At 56.6% G+C, this 15,127-nt stretch overlaps 6 protein-coding genes across 6 annotated transcripts; 3 read left to right on the top strand and 3 right to left on the bottom strand.

Annotated features, from left to right (window-relative positions):
* Positions 1-325: 325 nt before the first annotated feature.
* Positions 326-2,135, top strand: CMQ_3649 (uncharacterized protein; the record flags this gene model as incomplete). Its single annotated transcript, XM_014319587.1, has 5 exons — positions 326-747; positions 1,044-1,236; positions 1,299-1,407; positions 1,483-1,832; positions 2,088-2,135. 5 exons carry the CDS (start codon positions 326-328, stop codon positions 2,133-2,135), a joined length of 1,122 nt encoding a protein of 373 aa, XP_014175062.1.
* A 340-nt stretch (positions 2,136-2,475) lies between these two features.
* On the bottom strand, positions 2,476-4,466 carry CMQ_3311 (purine permease; the record flags this gene model as incomplete). Its single annotated transcript, XM_014319249.1, has 4 exons — positions 2,476-3,452; positions 3,604-3,777; positions 3,838-3,977; positions 4,057-4,466. 4 exons carry the CDS (start codon positions 4,464-4,466, stop codon positions 2,476-2,478), a joined length of 1,701 nt encoding a protein of 566 aa, XP_014174724.1.
* A 1,616-nt stretch (positions 4,467-6,082) lies between these two features.
* CMQ_3923 (cytochrome p450 monooxygenase) lies at positions 6,083-7,884 on the bottom strand (the record flags this gene model as incomplete). The annotated part of the gene is made up of 3 exons (XM_014319861.1): positions 6,083-6,771; positions 6,844-7,683; positions 7,752-7,884. 3 exons carry the CDS (start codon positions 7,882-7,884, stop codon positions 6,083-6,085), a joined length of 1,662 nt encoding a protein of 553 aa, XP_014175336.1.
* Positions 7,885-8,285: 401 nt separating this feature from the next.
* On the top strand, positions 8,286-9,778 carry CMQ_3805 (cytochrome b5; the record flags this gene model as incomplete). The annotated part of the gene is made up of 2 exons (XM_014319743.1): positions 8,286-8,370; positions 8,430-9,778. The coding sequence occupies 2 exons, from the start codon at positions 8,286-8,288 to the stop codon at positions 9,776-9,778; spliced, it is 1,434 nt and encodes a 477-aa protein (XP_014175218.1).
* A 358-nt stretch (positions 9,779-10,136) lies between these two features.
* On the top strand, positions 10,137-12,544 carry CMQ_4102 (duf1680 domain containing protein; the record flags this gene model as incomplete). The annotated part of the gene is made up of 5 exons (XM_014320040.1): positions 10,137-10,224; positions 10,296-10,645; positions 10,714-11,098; positions 11,150-11,562; positions 11,663-12,544. 5 exons carry the CDS (start codon positions 10,137-10,139, stop codon positions 12,542-12,544), a joined length of 2,118 nt encoding a protein of 705 aa, XP_014175515.1.
* A 539-nt stretch (positions 12,545-13,083) lies between these two features.
* On the bottom strand, positions 13,084-14,607 carry CMQ_3626 (class 5 chitinase 1; the record flags this gene model as incomplete). The annotated part of the gene is made up of 3 exons (XM_014319564.1): positions 13,084-13,491; positions 13,555-14,260; positions 14,333-14,607. 3 exons carry the CDS (start codon positions 14,605-14,607, stop codon positions 13,084-13,086), a joined length of 1,389 nt encoding a protein of 462 aa, XP_014175039.1.
* Positions 14,608-15,127: the final 520 nt, after the last annotated feature.

The following is a 15,127-nucleotide window of genomic DNA, read 5'->3' as shown; positions in this document are numbered from 1 at the left end:
AACAGGCGTACAATTTGGACCGTTACGTCTTGGTATGTTGAGTCTCAATAAATTGTAAGCAGGACCATAAAAAGGGTTTGCCTTGTTGAGTTTGTCTGCGGAATTGGTATCACGTGTAGTGGCGGCACTTCGCATAGGGGACGTGCTTTCATTAAGCGCGCGACGCGTAAAGTACGCGTCGTTATACTCGCAAACGGTTCTCCGTACTCCGTACAACAACACACCCAAACACGCCGCTGACCAAACCATCAATCTTCAAATCTTCGCAGTCGAGAACCTGCACCAAAGTTTCTTTTCCACCGATCTTGTACTCCACCTACCTCAAATGCCTCCCAGAAAGCGCGCTCTCGCTGACAGCGACAGCAATGTCGGAGTTGCAACTACAAAGCCCACGAAGGTGTCGAGAGCAGCGAATGCATCGTCGCCATCGGGCTCGCGAGCAGCTCCAGGTTCTATTGAAGCTCCGCCCACAATCCCAACATCTGCTCCAGTCTTGGCCGCGGCTTCCGCTCCTGCTCCTGCGCCAGCGCCAGCTCCGGGTTCGCGTACGGCTCAAATCCCGATTTCGTACCGCATCCCAATGGGACCCAATGGAGAGTTCTTCATGCCGACTGTGATGCCGAAGGAGTCCGTCGATCACATCCACAAGATTCCCATGCCTGACTGCTGGGTTGTGGCCATCGATGCGACACCGGATCACAGCATGACGCTAAACAGCCGCGAGTGGTGGGAGCAGTATGGTGTGGTGTATGGGTGCTGAAGAACAAATCCAAACTAGGTATCCGAAGCCCGACTCTCTTGAAATACCAACGGGATGCGATGATGCAGCCCGTCATACTCAAGGCTGACGAGGGCTACGACGACTGGGACTTTGTTTGTGTGCCCGAGAGGAAAGTACGCAACCCGGACGGGGATGATGAGGACGAGGACGAGGACGAGGACAAGGACGACAAAGATGACGACAAGGGCGATAAGGACGGTAAAGATGAAGACGACAACGATGACGAGGGTGGCGAGGATGCCGAGGGCGGCGAAGATGCCAGAAACAGGAAAAAGAACATCTCTGGCAAGCTGGCATCCCTCTATCCCGACCACCCCTGTGTCTCTTCCGTACGCGGACTGGACATTTCGCGGTTTTGGATCCTCGAGACGCTGAAGCGCGACCAAGACTCCTTTCAGATGCACGTGTACAACGACTTCAGTCTGTATGGCCAGCTCGAAGTGCTCCAAAATATTGTAAGTGGCCAGCATACTTCATTTGGTGACTGCGCTGACCAATTGTACCTCAATAAACGTAGCTTATCCAATTCAACCAAGTATACGAACGCAACCCGAATATACAGCAGCTGTGGCCGTTGCTGGAGAGTGTCGCTCTGTTCCTCAACAGTGGATTTATCGACTTAAGCAGTAAGGCATACGTCCCTAATAATGCCGCTTCGTTTTATTAGGTAGTAGACTGCTAACTCGGCTTCTTATAATCAGTGATGGATGACCCAGAGCAGGTCGGTGCAATCATTGAGATGCTCGGCTACATGACAATGGCCACTATCGAATATATCGACAACAAGCTCGCCCCGACGCAGGACTTGAATCTTCCTAATACCGGCTTTATTACCGCGATGCTTGTAAGCTGGGCTTGGGGTGTCGGCATAGATTTTGAGGACTGGGCCGACAAGGCGACATGGCTTCACCGCGTCTTGCAGCGGGCTGACCGTTTGAATGTGACGCTTGTTGGGGTGCCTGGAATTGACGCGACCCTCACGGCAATTCGGGCTGTGCAAGTGCCTGGGGCCGTTATGCGGAAGTGGACAGACGTGAGGTGGGCTACACAGGTAAGTCGCCAAACAAGCAAGCAAGCAAGCGACATAACACTGACAAATCAGCTGAGAGCTTTCCGTCGTATCACGGAACTGGTGATGGGAATATCCCGGGTGTCCACTTTGATATCACTCTGATGACAGCGGCAGAACGGCGAAGAGGGTCGTTCCGTTGAGTGTCTCTGAACTATTTGTGCATCGCTTGCGTGTCTGGATAGTGGGTGTTATGTTGGAAAAGCAATCAGTGCTGATTTCACTAGTATACATTAGGATATCAGCTACGAGGGCCAGTTTCGCCGTTCACCATTCTGCAGATGATTTTATTACGGTTTGGCGGTTTCATTATGATTGATGATCTTATCAGTTTGGACAGTAAATGAGAGTATCTGGCGAGGCGAGGTGCAATCTGATAGAAACAAATAATAATAGTAACGGTTGTGATGACCTGGGCATGGGCTCATGTACGTATTACTATGTACCACAGTCCTTTTGTCTGCTTTCCACTGTTGGAAAAAGTCGCTTCAAACTCCGTACGTGTTGCATAAACTCAGATAGGTATCATAAAGAAGAGAGACTGGTCCGGTCCTGGACATGAATCAACGCAAATCCAAGTCCCATTTACCAGTTGGCGTCTCAAGTGCCATTCTTCAAGTCCGCCTCACTTCTCAAGAAACGTCCGCGGTGCCGTTACATCGCTCCCAGCACCGACACGATCAGTTTCCTCTTTTCTGGCCAGCTCGCCACGAGTGGGTGGTGCCTCGTCGGGCTCGGGAAAGTCGGCAGGAATCTCGCTCTCGTCAATATTGTCGATCTCCGCGGGCAGTGACAGGTTGAGCATGCAGCAGACTGCGGCAGTGACGGCGAATCCAGTCTCCATGACGAGGACGATGGCGTCGAGGAAGGAGGACAGCGACTTGTTGCTGCCCTTGTAGGTGAAGACATAGGAGAAATAGGTAGGCACAAGGGTGGCGCCGTAACCGAGAGCCAGGCCGGCAGTCAGGATGAAGCGGTTGCGGCGATTGAATGGCACGCCACGCGTGATGATGGCGATTCCAGACACGGCGACGGAGCAGAAGAGGAAGGTGGTCATGCCGCCGAGAACAGGACTCTGGATGGCCACCAAGGCAGCGGCAAACTTGGAAAAGACGCCCATGATGATGAGGAAGATGCAGCAGCAGTAGCCAGCCTTGCGGTTGGCACATCGCGTCAGCGCGATGACACCATTGTTTTGGGCAAACGTCGTCATGGGCGTGATGGTCATCAGGGCGGCCAGCACGCCGTTGCAGCCGTCGGCGAGGACGCCGCCCTGGATCCGGCTCTCGTAGATCGGGCCCGAGACCTCCAGCCGACTGACATCGCAGGACGCGGTCACGTCGCCAATGGCCTCGCATGCACAGATGACGAAGACCGACAGCATCGGCAGTACTAGGGGCGCATAGACCCTCAGCTTAAACGTGTGCACCCAGATGAACGAAGCTGCCGGGGCTGCATCGATCGTCGACTTGTCAAAATATCCGCATGCGCCGGCGATAATGCAGCCGACCAGCAGGCCGATCACGACGGATGTCGACTTCATGATGGGCGCACCAAACCGCTCACAGAGAATGATGGCGATGAACACGGAGAAGCCGAGACCTGCATGTGTCAGCTACAAGCGATATAGAGTTATGAACAGAAGACTTGCCCATAAACTCCGCGCTGCCCCATGGAAGCGGGTGGGGTGCATCGATATTGGGGCAAAGGGCGTAGAATGCAGACGGGTCAGTGGCGCTGCAAGATCCGGAACCGCCAGCCCAATCCTCAAAGGCAGACTGGATGAGCGAGATGCCAATAAGCATGACCGTGGGGCCGGTGACGATGGGCGGGAAGATCTTCAGCATTGTCCGAGGAGGAATGAAGGAGATAAGAATTTCGAGCAGCGCACAGACTGCAGCTGTGCCGAGCAGAGCTCCGTAGCCATCTGGAAAGTTAGATCACGCAGAAGAGAAAGCAGAACAAAGGGCAGTATATACACACTCACCAGGACACGGTAGCAGTGTTCCATCTTCAGCGGTCGGGCAGAAGCCGTTGGCGTACATCTGCTTGAAGGCGCCCGAGGCGACGGGGATGATGGCAAATGAGATTCCGACGACAGAGATGAGGCCAGTTCCGAGGAAGTACCTACACTGATGTCAGCCGTTTGTGCAGCCCAGACAGCTTGGCCATAGCATGGGGGGGAGGGAAGAAGGCAGCCGCATACGGTGTCTTGTAGATGTGGAAGCGAGTGATCTGGATCATGGAAAGGATGCCGGAGACGATCAGAGCGGTTGACACGAGGTACTGCTCTTGTGACTGGGTCAGGTTGGCGCCTCCAGCACCAGCCATGATAAGCGGGGGGCTGATGATGCCAGCCAGCATAGACAGGGAGTGTTGGAAGCCGAGCAGCAGCGCCAGCGCAACAGGCATAGAGTCGTTGAGGCCAAAAAAGGGCGACGACAGCCGGGGTGCCTTCATGAACGGCAGGTTGGGCCTAAAGAGAAAGCCGTAGTCGTAATCGCCGAGGAGGCCTTTGCGCGTGAAAAACAAATCCTTGAGCGAGTGCAGGTAGTCGCCCATTGTCTTCCGCCGCCTTGATGGCACGATCTGTGCCGGAATCTGGTCCTCATCCATCGAAAGGAGCGAGGAGCGAGAATGCGTGCGTATAGACGATTGCAAAAAGGGCGAGGAACGAGTCGCTGCAGTTGCTGTGCAGATCAGTCTGTTCGCTCAAGTCGAGCTGATGGTTTAAATACCCATTTCCATGAGGGTGAGGACAGAGGGCGGCGTACTCTTATATGATGAGATAGGAGAGGGGTGGGTGGATGGACAGAAGGCCGTTGTGTTAGTGCAACGGGCGAAATTTGTGACGTTGGTTGGGCACTATGAGTTCGTACTGGGGAAAGCACGCATACCGACGGGCCAGCCTTACGCACCAGGATACAGTGTGCTTTTTGGCGATCGCCGTGGGCTGCTGAGTGATTTTACCCATCTACACAGCTCTGGGTTTTCAGCCCTTCCAATGCAACGTCCCTCGACAGACATGAATTTTACTCTCCTGTCACATTTCCTCTGCGCAGCCTTGACCGATGGGATGGTCGGGGGTAACCGATGGGCACTCGGAGCAGCGCGACATTGCGACCGTATCTGTCTGGGCTGCTGTGTGGCTATGCGGCTCCTGACATTCGGAGTGCTCGTAAGATACATAGGCCCACCACTAGCTGCCGCCAAGCATGACGGCCATCCCGACCGGTCTTGTTTTGCAGAGCACCGAACAAGAAAAGACGGCTAGCACTGTTGATCTGAACAGCTCTAATTAAGAAGATGGGCACGCTATGGACTAGGGGTGGAGTGTGGGGGGGGCCATCAGATAGGGCCCGTGTTAGATCGAAACTTTGACTCGATGGATTCATGTAATAGCTACGGAGAGGTGACGCGATGCACTGGTGTATGGCCACAGATCTCCTGAGCTCCATTTGAATGACAGTTACTGCTAACTAAAGCCGACCTCGCTTCCGTTAGTTTAGGTGTGAAATGGACTATCGGCAGTGAGGGATTGGGCTGGAAATATTCTGACAAAAGATTTCAGCTGAAACCCTGTGGCTCGCCCCGGATTTTAGCCAACCACGATCGAGTCAGCCATTGACTCTACCGGGTACTCTCTATTGTTACTAGCATCAAGGCAGTCGTCGATATACGTCCATGCATAGATAAAAAGTCTCTTTGCAGTTTGTATCATACGTACTCCCTATGTACGAATAGGTACGAAATACTCCGTACGAGTACCTGTGTTAACAGAAGCATTAAAAGCGGGCAAGATAAGACCAATGGCAGTTCTGATTGGCTGCTTTGGTATCTGCGCATTACGGAGTATATGCACCTCCGACCTTTCTTTCGGCTGTCGCCGTCCTGCGCTGCCTGCCATTTGAGCAGCCTATGAGAGCGAAACTTGAAGACAAGGTGGGCTCGCCACTTCGTTCGCCACGGCCGCGGATCAATTCCGGTTCTGCAGGAGAAAGGGGAACCCGTTACATTGACGACAGAACGGTTCGGTAGCTTTGGACCACGACTCCACTACGAGTACGAGCATAAGATAATTTCGAAATATACCCTGAAAGGAATGTCTCCGGTCCGGCGCTGTCGGCGCGCACCTCCTGAGCGAACAAAGTCTATACCGGCAGTCTGCCTTCTATGTTCTAAATTATCTACATTAAGATCTCTACATCAAACCGCTCTCCCATTTCCGCTGACTAAGCCGTCGTCTTCAGGGGCCACTTGACACGTCGACTCGCCCGCACATAAAGATTGTTGGGCCGGATCAGCTGAAACATGGGGTCGTACTCGATGGTCCCGTCACCCTCGCGGATAAACTCGTAGCGATAGACCAGCTTGGGAAGAAAGACCTTGACCTCCTGCAGGGCAAAGTGGAAGCCGATGCACATGCGCGGGCCGGCAGCAAAGGGCATGAAGGCCCCCTTGGGGACGGCCTTGGCGGCCGGTGTGTCCCAGCGGTCAGGGTCGTAGCGCGTCGGGTTGTCCCACACGGCCGGGTTGTTGTGGATGTGGTGCAGGGCCGGAATGAGGATGGTATCGCGCGGCAGACGATAGCCACCGGGGAGGACGAGATCGGCCTTGGCCGTGCGGCCGGGCTGATAAGAGGGATTGTGGCGGCGCAGGGTCTCCTTGACAAAGTTGTCGAGGAAGGGCAGGCCGTCGGTGAAGTCAGCAGTGAGGACGGTCTCATCGTCGAAGCCGTGGTCGACGAGCTCCTGCAGCAGGCGGTCCTGGACGCCGGGATAGGTGACGAGCGAGTAGATCAGCCACGAGAGCAGCGAGCTGGTGGTAGTGAAGCCGGCGCCAGTCACGACGATGAGGGCCGAGAGGAGGTTCGCAGACGGCAGCTTCTCGCCTTTGCTGTCGACCGCGCGGACAGCATAGTCTAGGGGTTGTCAGCGTGGACTTACAGACTCACAGACTCGAGGAGCGTTTAGTGTCACCAGACGAGACGTACCGACCATGTTGGCGGCCTGCAGGGCAGCCGTCTGCAGCGGCAGGTCCTCGACGCCGGCGGCAGTGGCGCTGCGGACAGACTCGTCGAAGATGGCCTCGATACGGGCGCGGACGGCACGCAGTCGCGCCGGGTCGCCAAAGGGAAGACTGCGGTACCAGTCGCCGCGCGACATGACCTTCTTGTTGAGCGAGAGCAGCTCGGCGATCAGGCTGACCATCTCGTGCATGGGGGCGTCAGGGCCGGCAAAGTGCCCAAAGTCGATACCGAGGGTGATCTTGCCGACGGCCTGGGAGCCGAGCTTGACCATGTAGGGGTACACGTTCCAGGCAGTGTCTTGGGTGTCGAGGGCGTCGAAGACGGCAAAGGCCGACTCGATCGTCTGCTGCATCGTGGGCGCGTAGTGGCGCACAGCCTTGGGTCCTAGAGCTGGCGGCAGGAACTTGTGGACGAGCCGCCACTCGGCCGTGTCGGTGTCGCCGAGGAAGACGCCAGCCTCAGGCGTCTTGATGGGGAAGAGCGGATGGGCCTCGTTGATGTGCTTGGTGAAGAAGGCGTCCTCAGCAAAGGCAACCAGGGCAAGCTCGGGGTCATTGGTCTGGTAGACGGTGCGGCCGAGCGAGACCGTCTTAATGACGGGCCCGAGGCTCTCGAACAGCCGTTGGTGGTTGCCCAGGTGGTCTGGGTAGATCTGCAGGTAGTTGCCCACGTAGGGAAGACCGCCCGGTGGACTGGGCACGTCTCGCACTGCGTGTCCATCGACTGTGAGGGCCACCGGCTCGGCGGCCGCGAGGATCTCGGCCACCTCGTTCAGCGCATCGTCGCCGCTCTGGAAGGCGATGCCTAGGGGGCCGTCTGTCAGACCGGAGAACGAACGGATGCGATAGGGGACGAGACAGATACGCTCTTACCAGACGGCTTGACCACGGCAAAATGGGCGCCGACGAGGGCCTGCAGCTGGTCAAAGGACAGGTCGGGCTCCAGGTCGATGGCCTTGGCCGAGGCACCGGGCTCGCCCAAAAAGTAAAAGGTCTGCGTCTGCATCGCGGCTCAGAGACTCGTAGATGGCCACAGAAAGAGACGGTCTGCCCAAGTTTCCATGTCGGGGAAGTGGCGTATATACTACGTATCGGTCAGATCTGGCAGGAGCTGCCGTCCCCCTTTGTGGAGAATGCGGTGGTAAGCCTCGGCTAATGGAGCTCTGTTCAGTACTTTGTATACGCAAGACCTGGCCGTTGCGTGCGGCCATCTCCACTGCCGATACGCCGTCGCCATTTCCGCAAGAACAGGGCCGTTCGGGGTGGACCGGCAGCGGTCACCGACTGTTTCGCTCCACCCGTTCGTGCCCATCCGTGGCAATACAAGTAGTGGTATAGTTCGTGCAACCGGCGCTGGTCTGCCGATGTTGCCAGCAGGACCAACCTCTGCTCTTTGCGACCTTCACCATGGCCAGCCTGCCTGAATTCACGGCCGACGAGGTCGCTGCTCACAAGACTCAGGAGGATCTCTGGATTGCCGTCCACGGAAGAGGTGAGCCCCCTCTGCAATTCCATCCCATCCTGTCCAGTTAGGTCTTGCTGACACATCAGTGTACAATGTGGCCTCGTATCTGCAGGACCATCCTGGTGGTGCGGCCATCTTGCTCGACGTGGCCGGCACTGATGCCTCGCACGAATACGATGATGCCGGCCACTCTGAGGATGCCGACGAGATCATGGCTGCCCTGGTTGTCGGCACGCTGCAGGGTACTCGTGTTGGCCGTCCAACCAAAACCGTGCAGCTGATCCAGTCGTCATCGTCGTCGGCCAAGACCGTGTCGTCATCGTCGTCGCTGTCTCTGCACGTGCTTCCCGTCCTGGCCATGGCATCTGTCCCGGTTGGAGCGGCAGTCGCGGCCGTTTACCTTCCCGGTCTCTGGGGTGCACACAACGTGTCCCGCCTTCTGTGCCTTCTTCCGTCGCCTTCTCACGGCAGCAGCAACCCGGCGACGACGTTTGGTGGCGGTGTCCTCGTGGCCAGCCTGTTCTGGACCGCTCTCGTCGGTGTTGCTGGCAGCCGGCTGTCGGCGCGGTTTCTGCACATCGACAGTGGCTTCACACGCTTTCCCATCCAGATCCGGACGCAGACAACCACGTCCAGACGCGTTGCCCGGCCACGACCGCTGCTGCAGGCGGCCGGCTTCCTCGACCCGAAGACGTACAAGACGCTGCCGCTGGTGGCCAAGACAGAGCTCGCGCCCGGCGTCTTCCGGCTCGAGTTCCGACTGCCACAGCCGACCGACGTTCTCGGGCTGCCAGTCGGCCAGCATGTCGCCATCCAGGCCACCATCGACGGCCAGACAGTCGCACGCTCGTACACGCCGACATCCAACAACGCTGACCGCGGCCGGCTCGAGCTGCTCGTGCGCTGCTACCCCGACGGCCTCCTGACTGGCCGCTATCTCGCCCTCCTGCAGGTTGGCGACACCGTCCGCTTTCGCGGCCCCAAGGGCGCCATGCGCTACAACAATCCTGGCGGCCGGCTCTGTCGTCGCATCGGCATGATTGCCGGCGGTACTGGCATCACGCCCATGTTCCAGCTCATCCGCGCCATCTGCGACGACAGCCACGACCAGACCGAGGTTTCGCTTATCTATGCCAACCGCTCCGAGCCCGACATGTTGCTGCGTCGCGAGCTCGACGCTTTTGCCCGCCAGTATCCCCGCAACCTCAAGGTCTGGTACATGCTTGACCACCCTCCCGCTGACTGGCCGTATGGCTCTGGTTTCGTCACCGCCGATGTCATGCGCGAGAGGCTGCCCAAGCCCGCCCCCGATACCAAGATCATGCTCTGTGGGCCTCCTGGCATGATCAACGCCTCCAAAGCGGCTTTGCAGTCGCTCGGCTTCCAGACCCCTGGACCCGTTTCGCGTATGACCGACCAGGTCTTTTGCTTCTAATACTCTGTTCGGATCCGTAACTAGTTGATAGAATAATAGAACATTCAATTGTGGAATCCCGGTTTATTGAGACCATTTCTCCGTACCCCTTTTCATATCTCTACCTATCAAAGATCGGCAGTGCCTGTAAGTGATAAGTGACAGGATGCTTTTTATCTCATGTACTCCGTATATTTGGTGGGTTTCCTGGTGGGGTTACCTACCTCTACAACCCAATTCTACAGAGTACCTGTCGAGCAGACAACATATGTCGCAATAGTCACAGTCCTTTGTTTGCCTACTGCTACGATGCGTGTCCGCATATATTGTTATCTGGCTGTCATCCTTCTGGCAGCTGCACCTGTTGCAAGCCCATACGATGAGGCGTCCTATCAGCAGCAACCTCTCGGGATTTACCGACACGGGACCCATCGAGAATGTATGCTTGCTCGCCTCTGCGCTTTCGCGTCTCTGGTGGCCCACTGAACCATTTCTATAGTCGTGAAAGCCTTGTACCGACCACTCGCTTTGGGCACAGTCAAACCGCGCGGATGGATCCGGGACCAGCTGCAGCTCGAGGCTGACGGCCTGGCCGGCCGCATGTTGGACTTTTACCGCTTCGTAAACGACTCGCAGTGGCTTGGCGGCAGTTCCGAGTATTCCGTGTTGAACGAGGCGTCTCCGTACTGGTTCAATGGGCTCGTGCCATTGGCCTTCAGCCTGGAGGACGACGACGGCAATACAGCTGCGGCTCGGATCCGCACTCAGGTTCGCCAGTACCTCGACTACGTGCTCGACCACCAGCAGCCCGACGGCTGGCTCGGCTTCGAGACCACGCACCAGACCCGTGGTCTCTGGGCCCGCTGCCTGCTGCTGCTGGGGCTAATGGTAGGACAGGACATGACACGTCTGGCGCGATCGATCGCCGACACAACTGCTGACACGGACACAAACAGCAATACGCAGACGCCGATCCGGCACAGACAGACCGTATCGTCGAGGCCATGCATCGCTACGTCGTTCTGGCCCACAGCATGTTGCAGGACAACTATACCGGCCTGATCGTGCACGACGACGACGTCTTTGACACGGCCGGCTTCGGCGTCGCCCGCACGCACGAGATGCACATCCCGCTGCAGTGGCTATACGAGCAGCACTCCCACGATCACCAGCAGCAGCAGCGCCTGTGGGAGACCATGGAGCTCATGGTGGCTGGCGGCGAGCTCTGGGGCGCCGACTGGCGCCAGTTCTGGGTCGAAACCGCCTTTCCAGCCGTGCTGGACAACGACAGCCCCTATAATCTCAGCTGGGTCTTTACCCACGGCGTGAACATGGCTCAGGGTGCGTCTGTGCCATCTCAGTCCCGTTTGCTGTTGCCCCACTGACCTCCAGGCCTTCGATATCCTCTGTCCATATATCGCATGACCGGAGACGAGGCCCTGAAAGAGCAGACTCGCACGGCTCTCAACCTGCTAAGCCGCTACCATCGATCACTGGCCGGCTCCATCGTGGCCGACGAGATCATCACGAATCTGAACCCCAGCCACGGGGCCGAGCTGTGCACGGCCGCCGAGATGATGTTCTCGACCGCTTGGATCTACCAGCAGATGGGCGACAACGACGTGGCCGACTGGGCCGAGCAGGCTGCCTTCAACGCACTCCCGGCTTCCATCTCACCCGATTGGTGGTCGCACCAGTATGTCCAGCAGGAGAACCAGCCCTGGGCGAGAAACCTGACCGAAGGCGCGGGTCTGTGGACCGATGTCAACACATATGGTAACGTGTTTGGCCTGGAGCCTGATTATGTGAGTGTTAGGGTGACGAGAACGGAAGGGAAATAAAAAGAAAAGAAAGAAAAGAAAGAAAAGAAAGCAGAAAGACAAAACTAACCTTCCTTACTCACAGCCCTGCTGCACCGTCAACCATCCGCAAGCATACCCCAAGTTCCTCGCCAATGCCTTTGTGCGCACGCAGGACGGTGGCCTCGCCCACGTCTTCCTGGTCGCCGCGCTCGTCAACACCACCCTCGATGACGGCACCCACGTCTCCGTCCGCGTCGACACGCACTATCCTTTTGCACTGGACCTGACGTACACTGTGACAGCTTCGGCGCCCTTTTTTCTCTACGTTCGCATCCCGACCTGGGCCGATGCATCGAAGAGCACTGTCCGGATACAACACCGAAGATGGGGAACTGATGGCCACAAGACTGAGACGATACAAAGTCTCTTCTCACCCTACCCAGGCCTCCACCGACTGTCTGTTCCGGGAGGTAGTGGTACCGCTGTCTTCACCGTCGAGCTCGCCACGCAGCTGCGCATCGTCCGTCGCGCAAACCACACCGCCGCCCTCTACTACGGTCCGCTGCTCTATAGCCTCGCCATCGACCACACCACCACCTCCGGACCGCCCCGTCACTATCGCCATGCAGACCAGCTGCTTCCTGGATCCACCGTTCACGACCACACGCACGACCACGTGCTAGAGCCGACGAGTTCGTGGAGCATCGCCATCGACCCGTCGCAGGTTCGTGTCATCCAGCATCCGGTGGCCGGCGACTTGGCCAACCCCGTCTGGACGCTCGGCGCTCCGCCCGTTGAGCTGTGCGTCGCTGCCGTCGAGATCGAATGGCCGCTCGAATACGACTCACCCGCTGCACCGCCCACAATCCCGGAACCGGTGGCCGGCGCTGTGCCGTTCAGTGCGCGCTTCGTGCCCTACGGGAGCGCCAAGCTGCACATGGCCGACTTTCCAGTGATGGTACTGCCGAAAATCGAGTTGAAGTAGCTTTTACATCCGCTGGGCTCCGCCAATTGTCGCGAAAACAATATGTCGTCTTGATTGTTGCAGCCTGAATTTTATGCCGACCGAATTGCCTTTCGAACTAGACCGCAGCCGCGGCCAATTTTTCATATCAAAACAATTCCAATCTCTTGTAGTATAGTGGTCAGTATACGGGCTTGTCACGCCCGGGACCCGGGTTCAATTCCCGGCGAGAGAGTTTTTTTTTCTTGTTGCCCTCAGTCATTACGATAGTGTTTAATCTTTCGTAGCTGATCAAACGTGTAGGGCTCGCTGCACATTTACGTTGTAGTCACGAGTATACACATAGTTGTGGAATAAACGGCTACTGTGTTCGCCTTGAGACATTATCATGCAGAATAGCTTACATCTGAGGTCGTTCGCCAAAGCCCGTTGCCCCATAGTCGCAATATCATCTACATACTTGGCACCCTCGATCAACACAATTCGTTGCTCATGCCATCATGATCGTTTTGGAACCCGTCTCGGTTCAAAATCCACATGCCATGCATCTGCTAGCATATTCATAGCTCGTCCGACAAAGCTTTCCCCTCGCCGCTTCTGATCAACTCCATCACATGGCTCAACGTCTTGAAATGCCGGTACAACGGGGCATCTTCGCCCACGCCCCACGCAAAAACGCCACCCAGTCGCCTGTTCATTACGACGAGCGGAAACTTTTTTGTGGCAATCGACAGAGGCGTCTCAAATGTCCACCAGAGGTCTTCCTTACTATCCCAGTAGTAATGACCGCCGTGCACCTCGTCGTACACTCCTTCCTTCATCGCCCGGTTATAAGAGCTCTTCACTCTCGACGGAACAGCATCGTCCCACGAAAACGCACCAGCCCGGCCCATGTCCTTGCCAGTTCCTGGATCTTCCATCAACAGAGTTCGGCAGCCGATCGGTGCCTTCCCTTGGTTTACCATTTCCTATCATTTTTCAGCACATCAAATTCTGTTACATATAGGCGGGTGAGTTCGGGAATCGCTTACCTGGCAATCATCGTGCTCGGTCTTGAAGTATTTCACATAGTAGGCAAACCCCAGATTTAGCCGCTGAGGTGAAGCACCGGCCGCAATGTAGGCATCAATGGCCGCCAAACTATTTTCGACGCCCGCATGGTGCGTGGTCACGGTGTTGCGCCGGTTCATCAGGTCGTACGTCATGACATTGAGAAAGTCGACGCTGTTCATAATGCGAGGTACTGTCAGGCGCGTGAATGCGAGCATGTCTTCTGGCTTTCCCGGGACCGCTGCCGAGATGATCTTGTCCCGGCCCAGGGCTGACCGGATCTCGGCCAGGAGGAGCGGATATGCATAGATCTCCCACGCCTTCTCGTCATTTGTGATCTGTTTGTAGTCCTCGCCATTGCCTCCTGGATACTCCCAGTCAATGTCCACTCCGTCAGCGTCAGTGGCTGTTACCATGGCGGCAACGTTGCGCGCAAACCGCTTTCGTGACTGCTCGGACCGTGCTGCGATAGAAAATGCAGCCGTTTCGCCCCACCCGCCGATGGCGACGAGGACTTTGGTGCCTGGAGCAAAGCGTGCGCGGGCCTGGCCTACAGTGGTGAAGAGCGGCCACTCCGTACGCTTCACGCCGTCGAACTCGTTGAACAGGCTTGACTGCATAAAGGCCAGAGCCACGTGCGAGACATAATCCATCTCCGGAAGTCCAGAGGGCACGTCCTGGTGCTGCCTGTGAAGATCGATGCCGGCGCGTCAGCGTCTGGCCGACAGAAAAAGGGTCCTAGGACAGCACATATCCTACCCGGTCCAGTATACAAGGTTGCGCATAGGTTCTTGCTCCTGCTTAGCACTGACAAAGAGCAAAGCGGTGGCCAAAACGGCGAACAGCAAAAACGCTGACATTTTTGCGATACGATTTAACGCGCTCTGTTTGCGTTGCAACGGCTCGTCAAGTTTGTGCTCGTCAGTTTCATGCTCGTCAGTCTCATGCTCGTCAGTATCGTGAGTATCGTGATCGTCGGTGTCAAAATCGTCAGTGTCATGCTCGGCCTCATGTTCGTCGGCCTCATAAGACATTCTCGGCGGGTCGATATTATTATGTTAGCTGTCTTTTTTGGGGCCTGCCTGACAAATCGGATTATGGCGAGGTGGCGCAAATTCGAGGGGGAAGTGCTGAGGACAGGCAAAGAGAGGGAGCGAACAGAGGTCGCAGAAGAAGACGAAAAACCCGCAGTCCTCCTGATCTTTGTCGAGTAGCTGTGCTTTCCCTTCTCGTTGGATGAGGAGTGTCGCATGTTTCGGTCCTACCTCGAAAAATAAAGGGGCACACAAAACGGGTGTGTACCCGTCAGACAGCTGTGTAGCTCTCGTTAGCACTTCCCCGGCAATGCAGACGTGCCACCAACAACACGCTAATCGCTAGCGTACTGATCGCTGAGACAGCTCGCGGCAACGCCACGCGCAGGTGCATTGGCGAATAGAAACCGCCCTAGCATGATTTTTCTTCCTGGAAATACGCTTTTGAAACTGAAAAAAAAAATCACATCAATCCGACTGCACTGCGACACTCCCGTGCGAACCCGGCTGACACTGCGCA

This window comes from Grosmannia clavigera, assembly GCF_000143105.1.
Source record: "Grosmannia clavigera kw1407 unplaced genomic scaffold GCSC_113, whole genome shotgun sequence".
In the NCBI taxonomy this organism is placed as follows: domain Eukaryota; kingdom Fungi; phylum Ascomycota; class Sordariomycetes; order Ophiostomatales; family Ophiostomataceae; genus Leptographium; species Leptographium clavigerum.
The sequence above is the reverse complement of the archived record's forward strand: the minus strand, read 5'-3'. Positions and strand labels throughout refer to the sequence as shown.